The sequence below is a fragment of the Bos javanicus genome, chromosome 19 (assembly GCF_032452875.1).
Source record: "Bos javanicus breed banteng chromosome 19, ARS-OSU_banteng_1.0, whole genome shotgun sequence".
NCBI lineage: Eukaryota > Metazoa > Chordata > Mammalia > Artiodactyla > Bovidae > Bos > Bos javanicus.
Window position 1 is genome coordinate 55,018,033 of NC_083886.1, and position 25,219 is coordinate 55,043,251.

At 53.5% G+C, this 25,219-nt stretch overlaps 1 protein-coding gene across 2 annotated transcripts in view; it reads left to right on the forward strand.

The window, feature by feature from the left end:
- Positions 1 to 25,219, forward strand: part of USP36 (ubiquitin specific peptidase 36) — a 32,792-nt gene that overhangs the window by 2,901 nt on the left and 4,672 nt on the right. The window contains exons 3-17 of one of the 2 annotated variants that reach the window (XM_061389839.1): positions 3,241 to 3,502; positions 3,962 to 4,183; positions 7,457 to 7,567; positions 8,689 to 8,791; positions 10,989 to 11,056; positions 11,499 to 11,569; positions 12,204 to 12,286; positions 13,773 to 13,884; positions 16,050 to 16,190; positions 16,938 to 17,038; positions 17,930 to 18,065; positions 20,387 to 21,025; positions 21,577 to 21,707; positions 23,526 to 24,116; positions 24,540 to 24,733. In XM_061389839.1, coding sequence (XP_061245823.1) covers positions 3,250 to 3,502; positions 3,962 to 4,183; positions 7,457 to 7,567; positions 8,689 to 8,791; positions 10,989 to 11,056; positions 11,499 to 11,569; positions 12,204 to 12,286; positions 13,773 to 13,884; positions 16,050 to 16,190; positions 16,938 to 17,038; positions 17,930 to 18,065; positions 20,387 to 21,025; positions 21,577 to 21,707; positions 23,526 to 24,116; positions 24,540 to 24,733 — 2,956 coding nt within the window. In that variant the 5' untranslated portion in view covers positions 3,241 to 3,249. Of the gene's footprint in view, positions 1 to 3,240; positions 3,503 to 3,961; positions 4,184 to 7,456; positions 7,568 to 8,688; positions 8,792 to 10,988; positions 11,057 to 11,498; positions 11,570 to 12,203; positions 12,287 to 13,772; positions 13,885 to 16,049; positions 16,191 to 16,937; positions 17,039 to 17,929; positions 18,066 to 20,386; positions 21,026 to 21,576; positions 21,708 to 23,525; positions 24,117 to 24,539; positions 24,734 to 25,219 lie in introns of those variants that run through there. The other variant, XM_061389840.1, reaches the window with a different exon arrangement.

The window sequence follows — 25,219 nt, forward strand, 5'->3', positions numbered from 1 at the left end:
CACCTGATCAGTTGGGTCTCCTGGGTCTGGCCAGAGACCACATACCCAAGGAAGTCATCTTTTTTTCTGATGGGAGTGAGTTATATAAGGAACCTCTTATCTAATTGTGACTCAAATTGTCCTTGAGCTTTGGCCAGATGGTTGAGAGGTAGTGGATGGGAAGGAAAAGTGGTAGGTCCACGTGTAGCGGTCAGGGGTGTTGGGGGTTTCTGGTTTGTTACACTGCGGTTCCTCAGCTAGTACTCAGCTCTTACCCAGTGTGTGTCTCCCCATTAACCTCACAGGCACCTTTAATGCTGTTCTTATTCCTATTTTATAAAGAATAGGCTCTGGCAGTCACAGTGATTTTTTTCCCTGGAGTTTATAGCTAATCCAAGATGGAATAACACAGGCATTCCAGAGTCCAGGCTGCCGCCACGCCCCTGCCTGCTCCACTGCCTCAAGCTTCCACATCTTGGGTATACTTTTCTGGTCCTGTTACTATCATTTGTCTCCTCTCTCACTTTTAAAAAAGATAGCCTGCACAAGCGCTATCCGATAACGCAAGCAACAGGTATCATCGGGTTTTACATTGGCCACGTTAGAAAATGAAGCAGGTGGAATGAATTTTATTTAACCCAGTATACGTAAAATATGATCATTTCAGGGCTTCCCTGGTGGTCTGGTGGTTAAGAATCAGCCCGCCAGTGCGGGGGACATGGGTTCGATCTCTGGTCTGGGAAGATCCCCAGTGCTGCAGAGCAGCTAGGCCGGTGTGCCACAACTGTGGAGCCGGCGCTCTAGCGCCCACGAGCCACAACTACTGAAACCCGAGCGCCTAGAGCCTGTGCTCTGCAGCAGGAGAAGCCGGTGCAGTGCGAAGCCCGTGCCTCGCAACTAGAGCGTAGCTCCTGCTTGCCACAACTAGAGGAAGTCCGGGGACGACAAAGAAGACGCGGAGCAGCCGTAGATAAACGAATAAAATAAGAAGTACACTTTGGCTTATAACCAGTCTTAAAATTACTGAGACGTTTTACTTTGCAGACTTCGAAGTCCACGTGTTTTACACTTGCAGCGCATCCCAGTTTGGACCAGCCTCCTCTCTTGTGTTTGGTGGCCCCTTAAGGCTCATGGCCTTCTTGGTTTTGAAGACTGTGGGTCTGAACACACACACTCACTCTTATCTCACTCACCTTGGGAATTCCTTTATTACGTGGATTTGTGTGTGTGACCAGAGTGTCTTGCGAGGTTAGCATTTCCCTGGTTTTGAGCAGATGTTAGCCCACGTGGCTGCCCTTTGAGGGAGATTACACCAGGCGTGATGTCCAGAGTCACTCGATGGTATTTCCTTCTTTTTATTTAAATTTTGTGTATGTACTTTACTTTTCGTTGCTGCATGCAGTTTTCTCTCGTCACACAAGCGGGGGCTGCTCTCTAGTTGCAGCGTGGGCTTCTCATTGCAGTGGCTCCTCTTGTTGCGGAGCACAGGCTCTAGGCTTACGGCCTTTGGTTGTTGCAGTGCGTGGGCTTAGTGTTAGGTTGGTACAGAAGTAATTGCAGTTTCGGACCGTGAATTTTAAATCATTGTAACTAGGCTTAACCACGTCTTTATTAATCAAAATAGGAACCCTTACAATCAACACATTTTTGCTGATGAGAGGTAAGTTTGTTTATTCCTGTAGCATAAAAAATCCTTGCTTCCGGATTCAGCGAACTCTTGGAAAGCAGTTTCTGCCTCCTGCTGGTTGCGAAAACGTCTTCCCTGCAAAAAGTCGTCATGATGCTTGAAGAAGTGGTAGTCAGTTGGCGAGAGGTCACGTGAATGTGGTGGATGAGGCAAAACTTTGTAGCCCAGTTCGTTCAACTCTTGAAGCGTTGGTTGTGCGACATGTGGTCGGGCATTGTCATGGAGAAGAATTGGGCCCTTTCTGTTATACCAGTGATGGCTGCAGGCATGGCTGTTTTTGGTGCATCTCATAGACTTGCTGAGCATACTTGTCAGATGTAATGGTTTCACTGGGATTCAGAAAGCTGTGGTGGATCAGACCCAGCAACAGACCACCAGTGACCATGACCTGTTTTTGGTGCAAGTTTGAATTTGGGAAGTGCTTTGAAGCTTTTTCTTGGTCCAACCACTGAGCTGATGGTTGCTGGTTGTCATAGAAAATCCACTTTTCGTTGCACTTCGCAATCCAATCAAGAAATGGTTTGTTGTGTAGAATAAGAGAAGATGACACTTCAAAATGACATTTTTTTTCCAGTCAGCTCATGAGGCACCCACCGTCTGAGCCTTTTTCACCTTTCCAGTTTGCTTCAGATGCTGAAACGTTGAGCTCTTAGGCAGCTTCTTGTGTAGTTGTGAGAGGAGCAGCTTTGTTGATGGCTCTTAATTGGTTATCGTCACCTTCCACCGGCCGGCCACTGCGCTCCTTATCATCCTGGCTCTCGTCTCCTTTGCAAAGCTTCTTGAACCACCACTGCGCTGTACATCCGTTAGCAGTTGAGCCAAATGCATTGTTGATGTTGCAAATTGTCCCCACTGCTTTATGACCCACTTTGAATGTGAATAAAAAAAGGCTCGATTTTGCTTTTTGTCTAACATTTCTATAGTCTAAATGTAAAATAGCAAATAATTTAGTTCATTAGCAAAAAAAAAAACAGAAAGCGAGAAATATGCATTAAAATGATGTATAGCATAATCACATTTATGTAAGAGTGTATTTCCAGTATCAAACCGCAAAGTGCAACAATGCAAAACCGCGATTACTTTTGCACCAAGCTAATAGTTGCGTCACACAGGCTCAGTGGTTTTGGCATAGGGGCTTAGTTGCCCCGAGGAGTGTGAGATCTTCCTGGACCAGGGATCAAAGCCGTGTCCCCTGCATTGGCAGGCAGATTCTTCATCACTGGCCCACCAGGGAAGTGCCTACTCTATGCTACTTCTTGAAGAGATGACATGAAGAGGGTAGTCTGACCTCCTCAGGGAGGTCTGTCTATTTAGCGCTGTTGGCGGAGGCACTGTGTCTGTTTTGAGAAGAGAGGGGTGGATGCTGCTGTGTCTGAGCGGTCTTGTGTCTTCCGCTTGCTCTGTAGGATCGGCGGCTGATCCAGAGCTGCTTTCATGGTGGGACCCATCCCTAAGGCTCAGGAGGGGGTTGTCAGAGAAGGGACCCATCCCTAAGGCCCAGGAGGGGTTGTCAGAGGAGGGATGCTCTGCTCCGGGGGCCTGCTTACCCGCTGCTCTGTGTTCTCGTCCCCCAGTGATGCACCATGCCCATCGTGGACAAGCTGAAGGAAGCCCTCAAGCCTGGCCGCAGGGATTCGGCTGACGATGGGGATCTGGGGAAGCTTTTGGCCGCCTCTGCCAAGAAGGTCCTTCTGCAGAAGCTGGAGTTTGAGCCGGCCAGCAAGAGTTTCTCCTACCAGCTGGAGTCACTGAAAAGCAAATACGTGCTGCTGAACCCCAGGACAGAGGGAGCCGGGTGCCACCGGAGCGGAGATGAACCACCGGCCCGGAGACAGGGTACAGACGCAGAGGGTGGTGCCGAGAGGGCCCAGCCGTGTGCTGACAGGCAGAGGGACGAAACACTGACCAGTAGTGGGAACAGAACCAACAGTGTGGTCAGCTGTGAGGGTCGGGCGTGGGGCCAGTAGGTTTTAGCCGCAGGAGTAACAGAACAGGGTTGGTGAGAGCGAGCTCTGTCTCGAGAGGTTCAGGAACAGGGCTTGGAAACTAGAAGGCGACGTGGGTGGGGTCAGCGCCAGGGCGTGCTGACTCCAGCTGTCCGCGAAAGCTCGTGCACAGAGGGGCTCTGGGGCTCCAGGCCAAGGCCGTCGAGGAGAGCTGTGGGGTCACAAGCTTCCTCCTGCGCTCTGGAGTGGGGACCCAGGTACCCCCAGATGCCACCTCCTGAGCTTGCGCCTGTGGACTGTGTTGGGGCTCGGACATCAGGCTCTCCTCTATCCTGTCCCCCCACTCCAGGCAGCGAGCACGCCTACGAGAGCTGCAGCGACGGGGTCCCCGCGCCCCAGAAGGTGCTCTTCCCGGTGGAGCGGCTGTCACTGCGCTGGGGGCGTGTGTACCGCGTGGGCGCCGGCCTGCACAACCTCGGCAACACCTGCTTCCTCAACTCCACCGTGCAGTGCTTGACCTACACGCCACCCCTGGCCAACTACCTGCTCTCCAAGGAGCACACGCGGGGCTGTGAGTGAGCGCGGGGCTGGGGGGTCTGTTGCACATGCGCGGCTCTGAGCGTGCCCTTGCCGCGGGGCCGCTGTGGGTGCTCAGGACCAGACTTTCCCTTATTTGGACAAACCCGTGTTCTCCTGGTGCTGCCATTCTTAGCCTGGGTCAGATTTAGGAGTCAGGTTCATGCTACGTAGTGACTGATAAATTGTAAATTTGAGGTGTGCCGGCCGCAGGATGGGCAGTGGAAGAGAATCCAGGTAGAGTAACAGTCTCTAAACTGATCTGAAAGTAATCACCTAGACAGCAGAAAGGGCTTTTGGAAAACACCTCCAAAATACGTACGTTCAGTTATCGCATCCATTATAGTAGCACCATTTTTCGTGCATCATAAAATGTTCTCCAAAGTGGAAATTGAATATCAGTAAACTAAAGATGAAAGAAAGGATAACTTCGCCAAACAGAACAGAACAGAAAGTCTGACTAACCTTTCAACCGTTAACAAAATTAAATCAGTGGTTAACTTTTTTCCCCATGAAGAAAACACCAGGCTGAGACAGTTAGTGAATGAGTTTTACTGAAACTTTTAAGAAACAGATCATTTCAATGCTTCACAACCTCTTCCAGAGTAAAAGAAAAAGAGAGAAACTTCCTAGCTCATTCAGTGGGGTTCTCTTGATTTGGGTAACAAAATTAAACCAGCACAATACGAGAAAAATTAAAGTTCCATCTCATTCGTGAATAGATATGTAAAAATTCTAGGTAAAGTACCAGCAAATTCAGGAGTCTTGTAACCACTGTGAGCAGCTTGTGCTCATGCTAGAAACGCGGGGATGTTCTGACGTCAGGCAGTCTCCACGTGTGACTGTGGAGCGAGCAGAGCACAGCAGCTGCGGGAGCACCCCGAGGCCGGCCGGCCTGGCTTACGTCCTGGCTCTGCCACCCAGTGGCTGTGTCCTTGGAAGTCACCTGACTGGTCCCCCATCTGCAAACTAATAATAATATCGCCTTCGTAATGTTTTTATAAAACTTCAGTGAATCACATACAGTGCTTAGAATAGCCCTTGGCACACAGTAAGTTCTACATGAAAGTGTTAGTGTCTCACTCGTGTCCAACTCTCTGCGACCTCATGGACTGTAGCCTGCCAGGCTCCTCTGTCCATGGGATTCTCCAAGCAAGAATACTAGAGCAGATAGCCCATTTCCTTTTCCAGGGGACCTTTCCAACCCAGGGATCGAACCCCAGTCTTCCGTGTTGCAGGCAGATTCTTTAACGTCTGAGCCGCCAGGGAAGCCTCAGGTTCTATGTACATGACTGTTAGTTTTGCTACCTTAGTTGCTGTCACTTAATTAATAGATTAAGAGAGAAACGGCACTTGGAAATAGATGTCCCCCCAAAAAAATTACGATTAAAAGAAAACTCAGCACAGTAGCAACAGAAAGAATTTTTACTAATGTTTATAAAAGGTGTCTTGCAAAAACTACAAAACATTCCAATTAGGAAAATACCAGAAGTACATTTTTAAAGTAAGGAGAGAAGCAAGCAGGGCCGCTCTGTGCGCTTGCGTAGGAAAATACCAGAAGTACATTTTTAAAGTAAGGAGAGAAGCAAGCAGGGCCGCTCTGTGCACTTGCGTAGGAAAATACCAGAAGTACATTTTTAAAGTAAGGAGAGAAGCAAGCAGGGCCGCTCTGTGCGCTTGCGTAGGAAAATACCAGAAGTACATTTTTAAAGTAAGGAGAGAAGCAAGCAGTGCCGCTCTGTGCGCTTGCGTAGGAAAATACCAGAAGTACATTTTTAAAGTAAGGAGAGAAGCAAGGAGGGCTGCTCTGTGCGCTTGCGTTTGATGTTTGATGTGCTGGTCCCGGCCAGAGCAGTGACGCAGGAGGCAGGAGGGAGTGACGCTCTCCTTGGTTGAAAATGATATTCCTGCAGCAGAAGTCATAGACAGATTGGAAATTGGGGGGAATTCCTCGGCAGTCCAGTGGTTGGGATTCTGAGCTTTCAGTGCCAAGGGCCCAGGTTTGATCCCTGGTCGGATCTGTTTGGGAAGGACATGCACTATATTTGAGGTTACAGTATCTTGAAGAACTAGGGATGTGCTTGCCTTTGGACCCAGAAGTGTATCTTGTAGGTGTGTGCCTTAGAGAAACCCTCAGGCATACAGGAGGTGGGTACGGGACCATTCACCCCAGCGTTGTGACTGTAGGAAGAGGGAGGGGTTGACGTGAGTGAGTAGGGGACTGTGTGGATGGACTGCGGTCTGGAGGGAGGGCTAAAAGGCAGCTTGGTACAGTTCATAGAAAGCGAGCTTAAACGTGCAGCTGCAGTGCGCTGGTGAGTGCCACGTGTGGAGTAGGGTGAATCCATGACTGGGAACAGCGCTGACCTGTCAGCGGGTCCCTGCTGCCAGAGGTCAAGGGACAGACGGAGGACGTGGGGCGCGGGGGTGTGAGAGGCTGAGAGGGGAGTTCAGCTGTCACACCTGTGCTTGCCTTACAAATCACCTAAAATGGGGTGTCGTCTTTGCTCTTCTCTTTGTATTTAAGATAGTTCATAATTAGAAGCATAGCTAGGATCTGCCTGCCAGTGCAGGAGACGGAAGAGACGCAGGTTCACTCCCTGAGCCAAGAAGAGCCTCTGGAAGAAGAAATGGCCACCCACTTCAGTATTCTTGACTGGGAAATCCCGTGGACGGAGGAGTGGGCTACGTACAGTCCAGGGGGTCACAAAGAGTCAGACACGACTGAGCACACACACGCACAGAAGTATAGCACTGTCTAGCCTAATGCCTGGGGGAACAAATAGTTTATCCCAGCAGGGGGCTGGCCCAGCCTAGGGGGCACCATCTGGTCAGCAACAACTGGTCCCGCCTCCATGTAGGTGTCCCCTGGGGCAGCAGAGCCGCAGAGTCGGGCAGGTAGACTGGGAGGGAGCAGGTGCCTGGGGTCTCCCCGGAGCTGGCTGAGCCCAGATGTGTCCTGGGGGCAGCAGAGCAGAGGTTCCACGGTGAAGAGCGAGTGAAGGGGGTGTCTGTCGGGAAGCCCAAAATGTTCTCTGTCATTGACCATGTGATGTGATTTGCAGGTCAGAGGACACGTTCTAAACCGAGCTTGGCAGCTCACACTCCGTGGGCTGGGTCTCACGGAGAGATGGGTTCCCAGGTGCCACCAGCCTTGCAGGGCTTGGGCGGGCTGGGGGGCTCTGCTTTCTGCCAGCCAGGAGGCTGTGTCGTCAGCTCTCCTGGGAACTCCCAGGGCCCTACCGTGACCGCGTGTCCACGCCCGCAGGTCACCAGGGCAGCTTCTGCATGCTGTGCGTCATGCAGAACCACATCATCCAGGCCTTCGCCAACAGTGGCAACGCCATCAAGCCCGTGTCCTTCATCCGGGACCTGCGAAGTAAGAGCGGCTTCCTCCTGGGGAGGGCGGCATTGCCAGGGGTGCTGGCGGAGGGCAGGAGGTGGGAGTAGGCTCGAGCCTGGAGGCCTCGTGCACAGAGTGGAGCAGACTAAAGCCGGCCCGGGGGTTGGATGGACATGGGGCAGTCCATGTCAGCCAGTGGTGACCCCCACCCCGGCCCCTTCCCCCAGGATCCTGCGGGTTGGCCAGGCCAGGGGCTGTGTGTTTCGGGCGGGGAGGTAGGTGAGGAAGTGCTGCGAGACCTTTTCTCAGCGTCTGAGGAGCCAGGTCCATGTGTTGTGAAAGTCAGGCTTCTGTTTTGCTTGGCAGAGGTGGGTCCTTAGTTTTGTTGCTGTTGTTTTATTTCACGTATTTATGTATTTATTGGGCTGCACTGGGTCTTCGTTGCCGCTCGCAGGTTTTCTCAAGTTGTGGCAAGTGGGAGCTACTCTCTGGTTGCGGCGTGTGGGCTTCTCCTTGGAGTGGCTTCTCGTTGCTGAACCGGGCTCTGGGGCGCACGCGCCACCGTAGCTGGGGCCTGCAGGCTCTGCGGCGTGTGGGCTTCTCCTTGGAGTGGCTTCTCGTTGCTGAGCCGGGCTCTGGGGCGCACGCGCCGCCGTGGTTGGGGCCTGCAGGCTCTGCGCTCGGGCTCAGTTGCTGCGGTGCATGGGCTTAGTTGCCCATGGTACGTGGGGTCTTTCTGGACCAGGGATTGAACCTGTGTCCCCTGTGTTGGCAGATTTCTAACCACTGGACCACCAGGGAGGCCCACCCATTGGCTTTTTGAAGCCTGTGTGTGTTGTATTGGGCCGACATGGTGGTGATCTGCCATGGTCTGTATTGGCTCCTGAAAAGCCAGCTTAATTAATTAGCGGAGCTCATATCCTTACTGCTTGGTGTCCATTCGTGCTTTCTGTTACCTGTAGAGGGTCTCACTGGGAAGATAACTGCCATCAGGGAGGTGCCTGGGACGTAGGGCGTCACGCAGGGCTCCATTTCCTCACTTGGGTTTAGTCCTGGGTCCGCTAAGAGATGGCCATGAGACCAGCGGGAATGGGACATGCGAAGAGAAGGCGGGGGCTCTTCTCAGCTGGCCTGACGTGTCTTCCTTCCCTCCTTAGAGATCGCCCGGCACTTCCGCTTTGGGAACCAGGAGGACGCACATGAGTTTCTGCGGTATACCATCGACGCCATGCAGAAGGCCTGCCTGAGCGGCTGTGCCAAGTACGTGCTGCCCTCCCCCCATGCTGCCTCTGTGGACGTCCACACTGGGCCCCTGAGCATCCACAGCGGACCCACCGCTTCCCCAGAAAGGGCCTCTCCTGCTGCAGGTCAGGTGGCGGCGTCTCTCCCAGCAGCTTGCAGAGGGACATGCTCTAATAGATCTCTCCAAGGACCTTCTACTGACAGGGGCTCTCCCCATCTTTTTAAAACTGCCTTGTCATTTCAGTCCCGAGGATGGGGCAGTGGGAAGTGTAATCTTTAGGCAAGAACTTGAAAGTCTGCAGGAAAACTCAAGGGTAAGGAGATGATGATTTTTGAGGTTCGCTCCGCCCAAATTTGGGTGCATAGACCAGTGTTCCCTTTTGTGAAACAGCTGCTGCAAGAATGTTTTTGTATCATTCCTGGGTTTGTGGGTTCAGTTGAGAGAAAGCAGGCAGGAAGTGCTGCTGCCTGGGCTTGGAATGGAACTGAGTGCTGGACTCTGAAGTATGGCTGAGGAGTCGTGTCTGGAACGCCCTTCAGGAAGGTTAAGTTGAGTTGTAGCCGTGAGGATGGGAAAGCTCTGTTTCGGAGGATGAGACTGATGGAGTTGAACCTGACGCGTCTCCCGGTGAAGCCGTCTGTCTTCGGTGACCTCGCCCTGGCTGGGAAGTAACCCTGCCCTCGGGAAAACAAGCTGGCGTTGCTTCTGCTGGTGTTAGAGGTCCCTTTTCCCTTTAATTCCTGGGAGTGTTTCTTGTATTCTGGTTTATGTATTTGATCGTACGGTTCCCTTTCTGGGTGTTGGGCTGTTGGTGGTCTCGCATCTCAGCTGTCCCTGCCACACTCACACACACACAGCCTCCCCGCCCTCCCCTTTCCCGTGCCCCTCAGTCCCTCCCCCACGGGCACCTCGAAGTTCAATCCTCATTTCTTTTCCGAGTTGAGTGAAGTTTCTCTCCTTTTGGTCATGTTGGTTTTAAGGCTTGTTCACAGTGGTCTTCCATCTCCCCACGCGCTCGTTTGGGGTCTTCAGTTCACCCCGGGGTTTTGGCACTGCCCCCAGGGGCTGGTTCTTATTTTGTACTGGCAGCCCCCTAACTTTCAGATACTAATGAGGATTTGGCGATTGGCCTGGTTCTTACTTCGGGCTCCCCCTTCTGGCCGCGCAGCGAAGCGCACGCTGGGGGTGGGTGGCTCTTATCGGGACTGAGAAGGGGTGTGGCCTTGGTATCTTTTGTTTGTTTGCTTCTTGTTCAGGACACTCCTTTTTCCCCTTGCCCTGCCTCCCCCTCCCCGCAAGGAGCCTGTCTGCCCTTGCTGCCCCCGGGGAGCACGTCCGGCTGCCAGGACTCCCAGGAGCCTCCCCTCAGGGGAGGTGCCGCACAGGCCTCGTCCCGTAGTTCCTCCCGTTTCCTCCCCACCTCAGTCTCGGGTGGAACGCTCAGTGGCAGCGTCTCGGATAGCTTCTTGGTCTGGCTCTGCTGTCCTGCTTCTGGGTAGTTGAATGTCTACGCTATCCCTGCATCCCAGCTGGGCTGAGAGTATGTCCCTGTGTGGTCCTCCGGGCTCCTGTCCTGACGGATCCTGTTGTCTTGGGGGCATCCCACCCAGAGGGTCTGGGTGTGTCTGAAGTTATGTCCTTGCCGATCTTTGGACCGATAATGTCCCTCCTCTGATGAGTGCTGGTGACAGACGATGGCAGTTGCTTTTCGTTTCCTAGTTTTGCAGAGCAGAAGTCTGCTGGCCCAGTGTTGGCCCCCGTGTGTTCTGGGCTGTACTCCTTGGCCAGCTGCCCATGTGTGGGCAGCACAGCCATAAACAGTCATGTGGCCTGGACGGGAGGCTGAGACCAGGGCGCCCTGGCTCGCTCTGCAGGAGGCGGGAAGGGGCCGCCTACGGAGAGAGGAGCAGGATTAGCAGCACGCGTGCAGCCTCCAGAAAGTGTGGTGCCCACGCGGGACTGAGGGCAGAGCTGGAGCGGGAGCAGGGAGCACTGAGGCAGGGTTGGCCTGCAGGCTCATCGGGCCTCTTGCTCCCAGTGGGAGGTGAGGCCGCCTGCTGAGAGGGCAGGAGGGCGTCCCACGGGAGGTGGCTGCTCTAGGGGAGATCTCCAGGCGGAGTTGCCGCTGAGTAGGTGATGGGATGGGGCCTGGTGGGGTGCCCGCCTGTTTCTCGGCCCCTTGTCCTCCACCTGAAGGCCGTGGCCTTTCTCCAGGTTGGATCGTCAGACGCAGGCTACAACCCTGGTCCATCAGATTTTTGGAGGCTACCTCCGATCTCGGGGTAAGTGGAGAAACGTCCTGTGTCCCTTCTGGCCGGGGTTAGAGTATTAACCCGAAACGCTTCGTGTCGGTGCCCAGGCTGACCCGCCAGGCCCCCGAGGCCTCCAGCCTGGTCTGTGCCCCACAGCCCTGCCTACGGTCTTCCTGGGAAGGGGTTTGGAGGAGCAAAGAGTCCAGAGTCTGTAGACACACTGGTGTTGCTCTTCCTTGGACTCTGTAGTTAATCAGACGTGGCTGCTGCCCTTGGGGTGGGGGTGAGTGCCCCTGGCCAGGCCAGCCAGGCATCTCAGGGTTTGCCCTCCTCTCCTCCTGAGCACTTCCTGTCCCGGGATCTTGGGGAGCTGGGAGTGTGCCTCCAGTTCTCAGACTTGAAAACCTGGGCGACCTGGGGGTGGTGGCCCGGGGCCCTGCACCCACCCCACCATTCCCTTGTTCTCTCGCAGTGAAGTGCTCCATGTGCAAGAGCGTCTCAGACACCTACGACCCCTACTTGGATGTGGCGCTGGAAATCCGGGTACACACCTCATGCTGATCGATGTTCATTTACATTAGGATGGGGAGGCCAGTGGGCAGAAAACCCAAAACAGGAAAACCGATCAGGGCATGTGATCCAGGTAGATCAGGAAAGAGATACTTGGAATCCTCCATTCTTGTGTGTTTCGTCTTAGCCATCTTCCTCTGTGTTCCTTTTTTTCTTTCTCTGAAAAAAAAGGGGTTAAAAAAAAGTTTGTGCCCTCAGATGTGAATACCGACCCCACCACGTGCAGGGCTTGAGCAGGGAGGCCTGCGTGGTGCGGGGAGCTTCCACGCAGAGGGCGCACAATTCCGAGCAGCCTTCCTCTGTCCCCGCTCTGAGGCTGCCGGAGCTGAGCTCACCTCAGCTTGAGGTTTGGATCAGACCCACACGGCCGTGATAAACCCCTGGGGCTGTGATCCCGGTCCACAGAGAAGGAGTAGCAGCCTGGCTCCCTGTTGCCTGTGATGGGATGCTCTGACTCCCAGAAGGCGGCAGCGAGCAGGCCAGTTCTTAGGCAAGTGAGGTGCCGTGATCTGCTGCTTCAGCGTGAAAAAGACCTTACGTTTGGCATTTCTGGAGTCAGCCTTTTTCTTCCGCTGTTCACTGTACTCCCTGTTTCTGTCCTTCTCAGCAAGCTGCAAACATCGTGCGTGCTCTGGAACTTTTTGTGAAACCAGATGTCCTGAGCGGAGAGAATGCCTATATGTGTGCAAAGTAAGTTTCGGTTTGATCGTGGCCAAAAAGATCAAGCCAGCCTGCAAGGTAAAACACGTCACCTAACCTGACCCAGGTGCCGTCCCTCCCTCGCCCCCGCAGGCGGTGGCCGTCCACGTTCTCTCTCTGGCCAAGCCTCGTGGCTTGTGGCATCTCGGTTCCCCGAGTAGGGGTTGAGTCAGGCCACGGCAGTGACAACGCCGAGTCATAACCACTGGACCGCCAGGGAACTCTTGACCACTGTCCACGGTCTTGAGTGGTGTAATATGTCTTAAAACTAAAAGCCTTGAAACAGCACAGATGAGGAAATAATTGTGGCTGTCCTAGCTGCCACTCATGTGGCACTTACCCCAGGCTGCTCTCTGTTCTGAGGGGCTCACGTGCACGCGCGTGTGAGGCAGGGCCTGTTGTTACTCCATTCCACAGGAAGAAGAACTGAGGCCCAGAAGTGGGGTGATTGCATGTGGAGGCCATCCTGCCGCCTCCATGAGCCATGCTCTGCAGCTTCCGGTTTGGACTTGAGTGGTCCTCGGGACTTTTCCGTTTCAGCAGACATGACTCTGACCTTCTTCTCTTTAGGGTTGTTCAGTCTCTGTGAGTGTGTTACCTTACATCCAGGTCATTTTTTTTATTTCAGCAGACGTGACTCTAACCTTCTTTTCTTTAGGGTTGTCTAGTCTCAGAGTATGGGTATGTTACCTTATATCCAGGTCATTAAAAGCCATAATCACTAAAGAAGGTTTCCCTCCCTGTGTTTTCTTAGGTTTATGATTCTGTGCCAGAACCCTGCTTTTTGTCCCTCTCAGTTCACGCCCCTCAGCTCTAGACGCTGTTCACTTTAGCCTCTCTCTTCTCCCCCTTCATTTCCTCTTCTTCTGGCTTTGCTTTCGGTGATTTCCTGCCTGCCTGTTTATCTCTTGGCCACATCTGCTTGAATTTGTTTTTTCCTGTGTTAGCCCCGTTATTTTTCCATGCATCTGACTTAGTCTCCCGGTGGGAAAAGTGCTTCGTTTTTGTGTTAGAATCTCCACCTTTTGTCTAGTCCTTGCCCTGTTGTTGCTTTCCTTTCCGTAAGTGACGTTGATTTGATTTTTAGGGGTGCAGGGTTAAGTGCGACCTGAGTGGCAGCTAGGACAACCGTGACTATTTCTTCTCATTCAAGAAGACTCCTTGTTAAAGAGCAGGTCTCGGGAGACTTCCTGGTCCAGTGGTTAAGAATCTGCCTTGCAGTGCAAGGGACGGGGGTTCCATCCCTGGTCGGGGAACTAAGATTCCCACGTGCCTGGGAGCAACTAAGCCCTTGTGTCAAAACCAGAGCATCATCCTTGCACCACAACGAAAGCTCCCACTTGCTGCCCCTAAGACCCGATGCAGCCAAATAAAAATTTTTTAAAAAGCAGGTCCTGATGTTCTGATGCTAACCCTGTGTGAGGACAGGAGTCCTCAGAGCACAGGCCAATAGCTCTTCCTCTCCCCTTCCTCGCAGATGCAAAAAGAAGGTTCCAGCCAGCAAGCGGTTCACTATCCACCGGACATCCAACGTCCTGACGCTCTCGCTCAAGCGCTTTGCCAACTTCAGTGGGGGGAAGATCACCAAGGTGAGCCCTCAAGCCAGTGCCCTGGACCTCATGGTCGGCACTTTTTAAAATTCAGATTCCAGACTGTTTCAGAGAGAGTGGATTCAAGTCTCTGGAAGCCAGGGCCCAGGAGCCTGCATTTCTGCAAAAATCCCTAAACGATTGTTAGGCAGTCAAGTTCAAGAATGTCTTTTTTCCCCCCAGACTCTGCTTGTGCTTGGGGTGTTCCTGCAATGGAGGGTCCAGGTGGCCTTAAGAACCAAGGTGATGACGGCTGCTCTGTGTAGCTCCCATCTCCCGCGTCGTGTTTGCCCCAGAGCAGGTGCAGCTCCATGCTGCGCTTCTCTGTGGCGTGTAGAGGAAAAAGCTTCTGCAGAGTGCTGGTGTAGTAGATGGTGCCTTGTTTTATAAGGCTCCGAAGACCTGTTCTCAGTTGGTGGAGCCTAGCTGTGTGATTTTGGGCAAGGTGCTTGTCTCAGCTTCAGTGTCCTCACTGGTGGTGGTAGGGGCTTGTTTAGGTCAGCATTTCCCAAACTGCTGTTCTGCAGGATGGTTGCATGGTACCCTGAAAGATATTCTGTGTTCAGCTGAGCTTGGGAAATGCCACCCAACATGAAAATAATTCTTTTTTTTTGTTTTGTTTATTTTGGCTAAGCTGAGTCTTGCGGCTGCTTGGGCTTTTCTCTAGTTGCAGGGAGTAGGGGCTACCCTTTGGTTGCGGTGCTCGGACTTCTCATTGCAGTGGCTTCTCTTGGGCTTCACAAGTTGTGGCACGTGGGCTCAGTAGTTGAGGTTCTTGGGCTCTAGAGCACAGGCTCAGTAGGTGGGGCACATGGGCTTAGTTGCTCCGTGGCATGGGAATCTTCCCAGAGCAGGGATTGAGCCATGTCCCCTGCACTGGCAGGCAGATTCTTTACCACTGAGCCACCAGGGAAGCCCCTAAAACAGTTGTTTTTGATTGAAGGCCTTCTCAGAGCCTTTATTAAGCTGTGTTGCATTTTGAATCTCCCAGGGGAATTTATTATGAAGAGTTTCTTAGACTCAGTTATTGAGGGCGTCACTCATTCCTCCATTTTACTGACACTCACGTGTTCACATTGCACTTCGCCATGCGAGGCTCTAGGAAATCGGGGAGATGATCAGTGCTAAACGAGGTCTCATTGCTTCTGCCCAGAGGAGCTCACGTTTCTCCATAACACCTCCTGGAACCAGTTTGCTGTTAGAACACAGTTTGAGAGACACTGGTCTGTTTGATTTTGGCCCTGTGTCCGGCAAGACTGGACTGGGGCTCCTGAGCCTACTGGGTGTGTTTGCCTTTAAGCAGTAGATGAGAAAAGACATGTTGATGAATAGCATGACATTCTGTTGATCTAAAGAAGCCAAACACAAATAGGTACCGACTGTTCCTGCGAATCCCAGGAACAGGCAGCACTAACCACTGGCCGTGGGCTCGAAACAGGCAGGATGGGGGCATTCACTGGAGAGAGGATTTTCTGGGTCCGTGTCTGTCTCTAGAATGGAGCGTGGGTTACCATCAGTGGAGATGGGTCAGAACTCAGCAGACTGTAAGCTCCTCAAAGAGCTACCTGTTTCATTCCACGTAAATTGTGCCTCGTTTTTTAAAAAAGTCCATATGAGCACAGGCAGTAATCGTAGTACATTATACCCTTGTCGTTCAAGGCTCACTTCTGATGGTATTTGCTTACAAAAGATTGTTCATTCCTGAAATAAACTTTGGCATGACCTTTGTTCTGATCCATTAAAATTTTAACCTGCTGTTGCAATTGCCCATATGGGGTCAGCCTGTTTTTCTGAAGCCCTGGGTCCCTGCCCTGTCCCCTGCCCTCCCCTCAAAGTCTTCTGCTTGGGGGCGGGAGGGAGAACTAACAGCTCTCCTCCTTCTGCACGTGGGACCCAGGTAGCAAGAGAACCAGTCTGGGCGTACGGCCAAGACAGGAGACCGTAAATCGCTTGATAGGACAATAAAGTAAGAGTTTCTCAGAGAAACTCCCTTAAAAAGGATGTGTTTTCTGCTTTCTTTTTAAATCACTGACCAGAGGAGGCTCCTGCCTCAGCCTTGGGTGCCTGTCGCCCCACATAGTTTAAGACCCACTGATTGGGAGGGCGAGTTGACCCTTACTCTCACTGATGAATTGTAATTTCCTGTTCCTTGGCTCTTCCAACAGGATGTGGGCTACCCAGAGTTCCTGAACATCCGCCCGTACATGTCCCAGAGCAGTGGCGAGCCTGTCATGTACGGGCTGTACGCTGTCCTCGTCCATTCGGGCTACAGCTGCCACGCCGGGCACTATTACTGCTACGTGAAGGTCAGTGGCTCCGGTGTCAGCATCTGGCTGCCGCAAGGGTGGTGTATGTGCTGCCTCCTGGCCGGGGGGTGAGGAGAGGCAGGTTGGCAGTGCCTGTTTGCACACCTCCAGGTGGGCCCTCATTATACTCTGGGAAGTGGCCCTGCTTTGTGTTACGTCCATGTCCTATTGCTGCTTCTTCATGGAGCACAAAGGCGTCCTTCTGACCTGTCCCACTCGGATCGGCTCCACTTTTGACGGCCTAGCAGTGAGACACGAGGGGGCTGCTTTCGGTACCCTGTTCTTAGACCCCCGAAGAAGTCTCAGAAGGCCAGATGCTGGTGGGAGAGGCTTTGCCAAGCAGACCTTCGAAAAGAGCCTTCAGGAGGGAAAGCTTGCATCTTTGGGGGTGCCAGGAAGGAAGGGGGGGTCTCCAGCACACTTGTGGGGGCATATTCAGAGGTAGCTATTTGGTATTTTCATGTGAAATCATTGGAAAAGACCTTGATGCTGGGAAAGACAGCATCACCAGCTTTATGGGCGTAAGTTGGAACAAACTCCGGGGAACAGGGAAGGACAGGGAAGCCTGGCATGCTGCCGTCCCCGGGGCCACCAGGAGTCAGACCTGACTAGGCGACTGAGCAGCAGCATTTGCTAAGTCAAACTCGGATATATGTGGCAGTTAAAAGGCTTGTCCTTCGCTTGTTAAAAGTAAGCCTCACAGAAGTGTTGACCATTGGTTTTCGTCCTCACCCTCTGCTGCTTCAGGCAAGCAGTGGACAGTGGTACCAGATGAACGACTCCTTGGTCCATGCCAGCAACATCAAGGTGGTTCTGAACCAGCAGGCCTACGTCCTCTTCTACCTGCGGTAACCGACTCCCACCCCACCCCTTTCCCCCAGAGCCCACACGCCACTCTCGACCTGACAGGCCTCCTTGGCCTTTTCCTGCGTGAAAGTAACCGAGAAATCTGAAGGACATACAGCTGTCCTCCGGCCAGTCAGGGGTAACAGAGTGCGGCCACCGGGAAGAACGCTTAGACCACGTCTGCCTGGCTGCTGAGTCAGAGCCCGAGGGAAGGTCGGACTGAGTGCAGTCCGTCTGCCCCACATGGAAGTGACTCGGCACATAAATGGGAAGGCCGTCTGGCATTTTACATTATTGCCCCTGAATAGCTGTGCTCCATCTAGATATCGGCTCACCCCACCGCGTCCTCTTTGCGGGGAGTGGTCGTGGTGGGCAGGGAAGTGGGCCATCAGAGGGTGGAGGCCTCGGGAGGTTTTTCTTTGTGGGACTGGTGGTCGCCACCCGGAGGATGAGAACGAGGCGAAGGGCAGTGCTCTGCTGCTTCGGGATGGCGTTGATAAACTGAGAGTCTAGTTTTGGAAGAGCTCTCGCGTAATTTGCTCTCTGCTCATATTGAGCGGAATCCAGAGCTATGTAGTAAGTTCTCGTGGTCTGCCTTTGCTTGGTCCCCACTGCTTTTTTGGGGGGGGGGCCGTGCCACTCGGCTTGAGGGACTCAGTTCCCAGACCAGGTATTGAACCAGGCCATGGCTGTGAAAGCCTAGAATCTTAACCACTGGGCCACCAGGGAACTCCCTGCTTGCCCCCACATGAAATTGTACTGACTTGGGGGTATTTTGACTTTGGTATTTACCAACTTGACTTTGGTATTCTGATTCCTTCTCTCGCTCACTTTGGGTCAAGCCTCTGCAGCTTCAGTAAGGCAGTCCCTGCCTCCTTCTGTCCCTTTGACAGGATTCCAGGCTCTAAGAAGAGTCCCGAGGGCTCCATCTCCAGGACTGCCTCCCTTTCCAGCCGCCCCGGCGTGGTTCCGGACCATGTCCGGAAGAATGTCAGCAACGGAACCGCGGCCTCTCCAATGACCGGAAAGGTACTTGTTTAATAGGATCGATGTAAACCCTGCTGTTCTTGCCGCCTGTGCCTCTTGGGGTGTCATGGAGCACCACCCCCACCTCTGTGTGCCGGGGTGCTTGGCCCAGTTGAAGGAGGCACAGACGCAGTCCTGCTTTGTTCCATGTTCTTTCTGAAGAGGGTTACAGGGCCGATGCTGGTAAGGAAGAGGGAACAGTGAAGAGAAGACGCGACTCAGCAGATCAAGACTTAGCTCCCAGCTGCCTTATATAAGTACAATGACAGGTCCCCCAAGCACACCTTAAGCACCTGGGAAAAAATACTTTATCCCCACGCTTTAATATCGAAAATGTGAGTAGATTGTACCAGGGTATAACCGTTGCAGTTTTACTATGGTGGTGGTAAGAGAACATCCTTTCTTTTGAGAAATACTTGCTGTATTTGGAGGTAAAAGGACGTCTTGTCTAAAATTCATTCAAATGGTTAGAAAAATATATATGTACATACACACGCATATGTTGATACGTATATGCAGGGAGAGAGAACAAGAAACTTAATGTGGTAAAGTTAAGGAATATCCCTTGAAGGTTTTTTTGTATGTATTGGAAAAAGTTAAACTCAGTTTTATTACCAAGATAAATAGCAATTTCCTTTATTACAACATAATTCATAATTCAAAACTAGAACAACCATCTCTGTTGACTGCTTCTGTGACCCCAGTCTGAAGATCACATCAAACCCAGACTGTCAACGGCCTCCACAGCCTGCAGGGTTTTTAGTCTTTTACGAAAATCTGTTGCCCCGCCAACGTTGAAGAAAATAGAAGCTGAAATAGAAGCATTGGAATTGACACAGCAGTGATGAGCTATGACCCAGTTGCAAGGGTGATGGTCACTCTGGCCAGAGCAAGAAAGCCAGACGCCTCAGTCACAGCTCAGAGGAGCAGCGAGGGGCGCAGGGGAGCCTGAGGGTGAGCATGGGTAACCCTGGGTTAGGCTGGGTTAGCAAGGCCACTCCACTGACTGTGTGTTTTCATTACGAAAGCAGCTTTCCAAATACACTGTGGTTGCCCAGAAATCGTTTTACTTTAAATAACATCGTATGGTCCCAGGGACTTAAACGCTCAACAGTTAAACAGGTTGTGTAGCACAGTGGGAGGGTGTATTCCCTTTAGGAGGAAAATTAATAAAGAGATAAAAAATGACTTCAGTGACTTCAAGTCACTCTGTGGCCTGTGCAAAGGATATGGGTGCTTAATGATTCAAAGTAGTATGAATTTAGCAAACGTTTTGGGAAAACCTCATTGCTGGTAAGAGGATAGTAAATTCAGTGTGGCAATATGCATCCTAATTTGTGAAAATATTAATAGTCATTCTATTTCTAAAAAAAATGAGTATGGAGTACTAAATACAGGAGAAGATTGTTTTTGATTTTTCATTGACAAGTAGTTACGAAGCGTAGGACCTTGACCTGTTGGGAGGGGGAGGTGGGAGGTGGCCGGTCACGGTGAGTAGCCCCGGTGCAGGCCCTGGGGAGCGTTTCAGGGTGTGGGTGGTATAGACCTGGGTGTAAAGGTGCTACGGAGAAGGATGGGGCACTTACAACCCGGCTGGTCATTTCAAGGCTACCTGGAGCTAGTCTAGTTTATAAGCTCTTCACACAGTGAGCTGTCTGCTGCTGCTAAGTCGCTTCCGTAGTGTCCGACTCTGTGCGACCCCATCCCTGGGATTCTCCAGGCAAGAACACTGGAGTGGGTTGCCATTTCCTTCTCCAGTGCGTGAAAGTGAAAAGTGAAAGTGAAGTCGCTTCAGTCGTATCTGACTCTGTGCAACCCCATGGACTGCAGCCCACCAGGCTCCTCCGTCCATGGGATTTTCCAGGCAAGAGTACTGGAGTGGGGTGCCATTGCCTTCTCCAAGCTGTCTTCTAGTCAAACATTAAGACCTTTGTTGAGGGCCTGAGTATTTAAGTGATACGGCACATGGTTAAAACTGAGGCGCCCCTGTGTTGGCAGAGAAGCCCACAGGGAAGGACACCAGCATATCAATCAAGGTTGTGTTTAGGTGATGGAACTTGGTAAATTCTTTCTCGTTGTACTATTTTTGTATAACTCAAATCCTGATGAAAACGTCCTGCTTTCATAGTCGAGATGCTTATGGAGATGCACCCACTTGTGCAGAACTCAGGAATTGCTGAAAAGCAGCAGCGACATCTGTATCATGTGCCCATGTCAATTTGTTTGGAGTGGCTCCTCCAGAGCTCCCGCCTGCTGCCTCCTCGTAGGGGCCGGCCCAGCTCCCTCTGGCTTTGATCACATCCTTTGCTTTGCTCCTCTCTTAGAGACCAGACCCTGTGACGATGAAGAAGCCACAGACCCCCGAAGAACTTGGAGTACCCATTGCCAGGAACGGCTCTGTGTTGGGCCTGAAGTCTCCGAATGGATATGCTCCTGCCAAGCCCCCCCTGGCGTCCCCTTCCCCCAAAGTCTGCAGAACACCCACCCACGCGCCAGCCATTCTGGATGAGCCTGGAAAGAAAGTCAAGAAGCCAGCGTCCCTGCAGCACTTCTCCCCTCCACCCAGTGCCAGCGCACCGGGAGGCAGCAGGAGCGAGGGTCGCAGGCCAGGCTCCTGGGACGGCCGGGCCGCTGTCTCTACCTCACTCCGGGCCCCAGCTGCGGGGACGCCCAATGGGCTTGGGCCCCAGGCGGGCGACGAGGGCCCCACCCCTGAGAGGGGGGGCTCCAGCCCTGAGCACCCCACCAGCAGGCCCCCGCAGGCCCCCCAGAGCGGAGTCACTCCCCTCGGAGATTCTCAGGGAACCCACTCCGTCACTGCCGGCCCCACCAAGGTGCTGCCGGCCCGACAGGATGCCGAGCCGGAGAAGGCCAAGTGCCCCGTCCCAAGCGGCACCAGCCCTGAGCCGGCCAACACCATGTCTCCTCCTCCGGCCAAAAAGCTGGCCCTCTCTGCCAAGAAGGTGGGTGTGTGGGCAGCTCGACCCCGAAGGGTGTTGGTAGGAGCCAGGAAGTGGGGCTGCTTTTAGCTTTGGGGAGGGCAGTGGGACAACGGCTGAGGGCGTCCGCCAGCGTTGGAGGGCTGTCCTGGCCTGTGCGGGGGCAGCAGTAGTGTGATCAGATGAGGCTGGGGGCCGGGCCTCCGCTTCTGTGGACAGACGTCCTAAGGGAGCTCGGGGATGGGCCCTGGCCGGAGCTCAGCACAGGGGACACCAGCTGACCGGCACCTCTGTGTGCAGCCTGACGCGCTGATGTAATTGTCGTACTGAAGTTTCTGTTTAAACTTCCTTCCTTTTTTCCTTTTTGTTTCTAACCAAAAACACTTCTGATTCTTCTTCTATCATGCCCCCCCACCCCTCACGCTCCCTTTTTTTGTTCTCCTGTCCTCTCATCCTCCCTTCTGGGCTCTTTTTTCTTTTCTTTTCTTTTTTTTTTACTTTTATTTTTATTTTCCTCCTCACTCACGGCAACCTTTTTTAGACCACCAAGTTTTTATTTATGTCAATAACTGCAGGCCAGCACCCTGCGGAGGGCAACCGGCAATGACCTCCGTCCACCTGCCCTCTCTCCATCCTCCGACCTCACCTACCCCCGGAAACCCACTCACCCCATCGTTGCCGCCCCCTGGCCTGTCCGTGCAATACGGTAAGCAGGGCAGCCGCTCCTCCCCGTGGCGCTGGCGCAGAGGTCTACCAGTGTCCCCTGTCTCCTCCTGCCCGAGGGGCTTCCGCGGGGCACAGGCAGCTTGGTCTCTGCGGTCCTGGCCTTTTTGACTCTGTCTTCATCTCCCGTCTGTCTGCCACATGCCCTTGGTGATGGGTGTGCTGTGAACTGATGTGGCTGGGGGTCCCCAGCGCCGAGACAGGACCCCAGAGTGGACGGCTGGCGTTGCGGGGGTGGTGGGTGTCTGGACAGACGCCGTGTGAGCTCAGAGTCCTGTATGCAGGTTGTGTCTCCCAGCAGCGCTCCAGGGCTTATCTTGGGGCAAGGTGGGGTCTGTTGCCCTGGCCCTCAGGGCACTCCCAGTGGGCTCTGGGGGCTGCTGTAGCGGACGTGGCTCCGTGGGGCTTTTCAGCATCCTGGGGAGATGGCCCTCCAGAGGCGTGGGCTGTCGCCTCCTGGCCCGCTCTGCACCGGAACGCTTGAGTCCCTTCAGGTGTCGAGGGCAGAAGGCCCAGAGTTACTGATAAATGGCTGTCTGAGGAGTGAGAGACTTCTAAGGCCTTTGACAGCTGTGGAGGGAGGGAGGAAAGAAGGAAGACGAGGCAAAGCCACGAGGTGCTTTGGACGGGTTCAGCGTTTACATGGCGCCATCATGCCCTCCCTGCCCCCCTCATTCGAGGCCCTGCGCTCGGGGCCCACTGATCCCTTCCCCCAGCCCCCCTCCTCCTCCTCTCACTGCTGGCACAGGGGTTTTGGACTTGGAATGTCCTTAAATGTTCACGACATATATTTGGTATTTTTTTCTGTGTTTCTTTGACGTACAACTTTTTTTTTAATTTCCAAAGTGCAGAGTAACGTGACCTAGTAATGCAATTTGTGTGACCATCAGAGTTTGTTCTGATTTAGACAGTGATGAGACAGTTCTGTTTAATTAATAACCCTTGGAGGTGGGCATTATTGTCATTCATTCACAGATGAGAAAATTGTGGCTCAGGGTGGAAAATTGACTTTTCCATGGGTGCATGCATAGTTGACAGAAGGGCTTCCCAGATAGCTCAGTGGTGAAGAGTCGGCCTGCCAGTAGGGGACCCGGGTTTGATCCCTGGGTCAGGAAGATCCCCTGGAGAAGGAAGTGGCAGTCCACTCCAGTATGCTGGCCTGGGAAATCCCATGGACAGAGGAACCTGGCGGGCTACAGTCCACGGGGTCGCAGAAGAGTCGGACGTGACTTAGCTACTAAGCACACACACAGACACAGTTAGCGACACACACATTCGACAGAAAGGAGAGCCACGAGTCTCGCCCGTCCGGTCCTGCCCCTTGCTTGTCTTGCTGTATAGCTGGCTGGAAGGTCTGTCTCCCTGACCTTCATAAACCGCAGGTTTCAGAGGAAAATCCCAGGAAGGTAATAGCTAAAGACAGGTAGGCTTGTGTCTGCCTTTCTTGTAAGACTCAGCTGCCTGCGCTCAGACACGTGATGCTTGTGGAGGCTGGACGTTTATTGCTGGGTGGAGCTTTCCTCTGAACACATTTGTATTGAAAGGTTAAAACACTGGAGTTTGTAAAAGTACCTTGGACTAACTGGTGACAAGAAACCGAGATATGTAGTGATTTTTATGAACTTTGATCTTGAGGTTTGAATTTGCTTGTTAGCCTGTGTTTTCTAACTTCTCTGAAACATGTACATATCTGAGGTTTACAGGGGAAAATCATTGAAAATCCTTACTTGAGAGGGAGGGGGGCCGAAGGAGGGCAGGGCGGAGAACTCAGCCTGTCCTCACTGCCTGCCTCTCCCTACAGGGCTGTCTCGCCTGCTCCCAGACCCTCCAGCCATCTGAAGCCCCCCTTCGGCCCCTGTCCCCCATCACTGTCCAGCAGCCCCCATCCTCTTGGGACATCAGACCCACAGAGCTGCTCGCCCACCTCTGCACCCCTGCCTCAGGTCAATGGGGCCTTCCGGGCCCCGCTACACCAGCTGCCAGAGGCCAGTGAGCCCCTCCAGAGCCTTGGTAAAAAGAGGAAGAAGACTCGCGTGAAAGTAGGGGGCCGTGTCTCGGAGACCTGCACGGCCGTGGCGGCCCAGCCCGGGAAGAGGAGGAAGAGGAAGAGGAAGCACATGGGGGACGTGGACGCCACCCCCCTGCAGGACGAGCAGACACCAGGGCCGCCCTGGAGCCCTGAACGCAGGAAGGAGGGCCGGGCGGAGCCACCAGCAGACAGATCGGAGGAAGAAGGCAGACAGCAGCCAGGGAGTGGCCAGCGCCTGGAGAACAGTTGGCCAGTGGGATGCATGACCAATGGCCCCCATGTGAGCAGCAGGAAGAGGAGGAGAAAGGGACTGGAGAGCTGTGACGAAGAAGACTGCCTCCCCGGGGACCCACCTTGGCATGGGTGAGAGCGGGGAGCCAGGGGCCCTGTACCTCCACTCACTCACACACAGTCTGCTCCGGGGGGGTGCTGTCTGGAAATACAGGTGCCCGGACCTCTGGGATATGACCATGTTGTCCTGGGGTTTGGCGAGTGGAGGCATGTCCCGGATCTGTCCAGTACCATGTGTGCTGGGAGGTCTCACGTGACCCGGGCAGGGCTGGGCTGGGGTCCTGTTGTCCAGTAGGACTTGCCTCAGTGAGGATTAAAAATGCGCTCGTGTGCTCTCCTGGGCTGTGGCCGTGGATCGCTGGTGCAGTCTGTCTTCGTTGGGTTCGGGTGGTGTCTCCCGGGGCTCTTCTGCAGGGCTGGGCACATGCCAGCAGAGTTCTCGAGGTGTCTGGGCTTCGGTTTGCTCGGAGCTGACTGTCCAGTCTGACTTCCCAGGAGCTGCGTGCCCTCAGACGTCATCCAGCCAGAGACTGTTGCAACGTCACCGAGGAAAAAGAAAAAGAAAAAAAAGAAGCAAGAGCCACGACAAGAAGTAGAAGAGAAGGAGCCCGAGGGCCAGAGGGGCCCCGCTGTCCCTGGGTGCAGCCCCCTGCCAGCTGTGAATGGCCAGGCTCCCAGGGGCCCCACAGGTGTGCATGGGACGAGGAGGGGGTGCTAAGGGTAGGAGCCAGCCTGCCGTGTGTGTCCAGAGGCAGATGCAGTTCACTGGGGAGCCCTCTGCCCTGGTGCGAGCCGTCTGCCCACTGGGCCTCCTCACCTGGCTGATCATTCAGCAGGATCTGCCCCACAGGAGAATGCAGGACACACGTAAATGTCAGCATGTTCTTGAGCCCAGCGTTTCTTCTGATTCAGGGCTGTTCCCTTCTGGACCTTCCCACTGGAATGATTCCTGGCCGTCCAGCTTGATGTTGTCCTTTGCCACTTGAACATGGAGCATTGAGTTCAGAAGCTCACTTCCCTCTGCCTCTCTCAGTTGTGAGCCTGTCTGACGATCATGTGGCCTCTTGCATTTGGGGTTCCGTGTGCTGTGGGTCTGCCTAAGCTGAGGCCCCCACCAAGCAGCTCATTCGTGTTTTGTCTTCTGTCTTTCTTTCTGGCTGGTGGGACTCACTGGG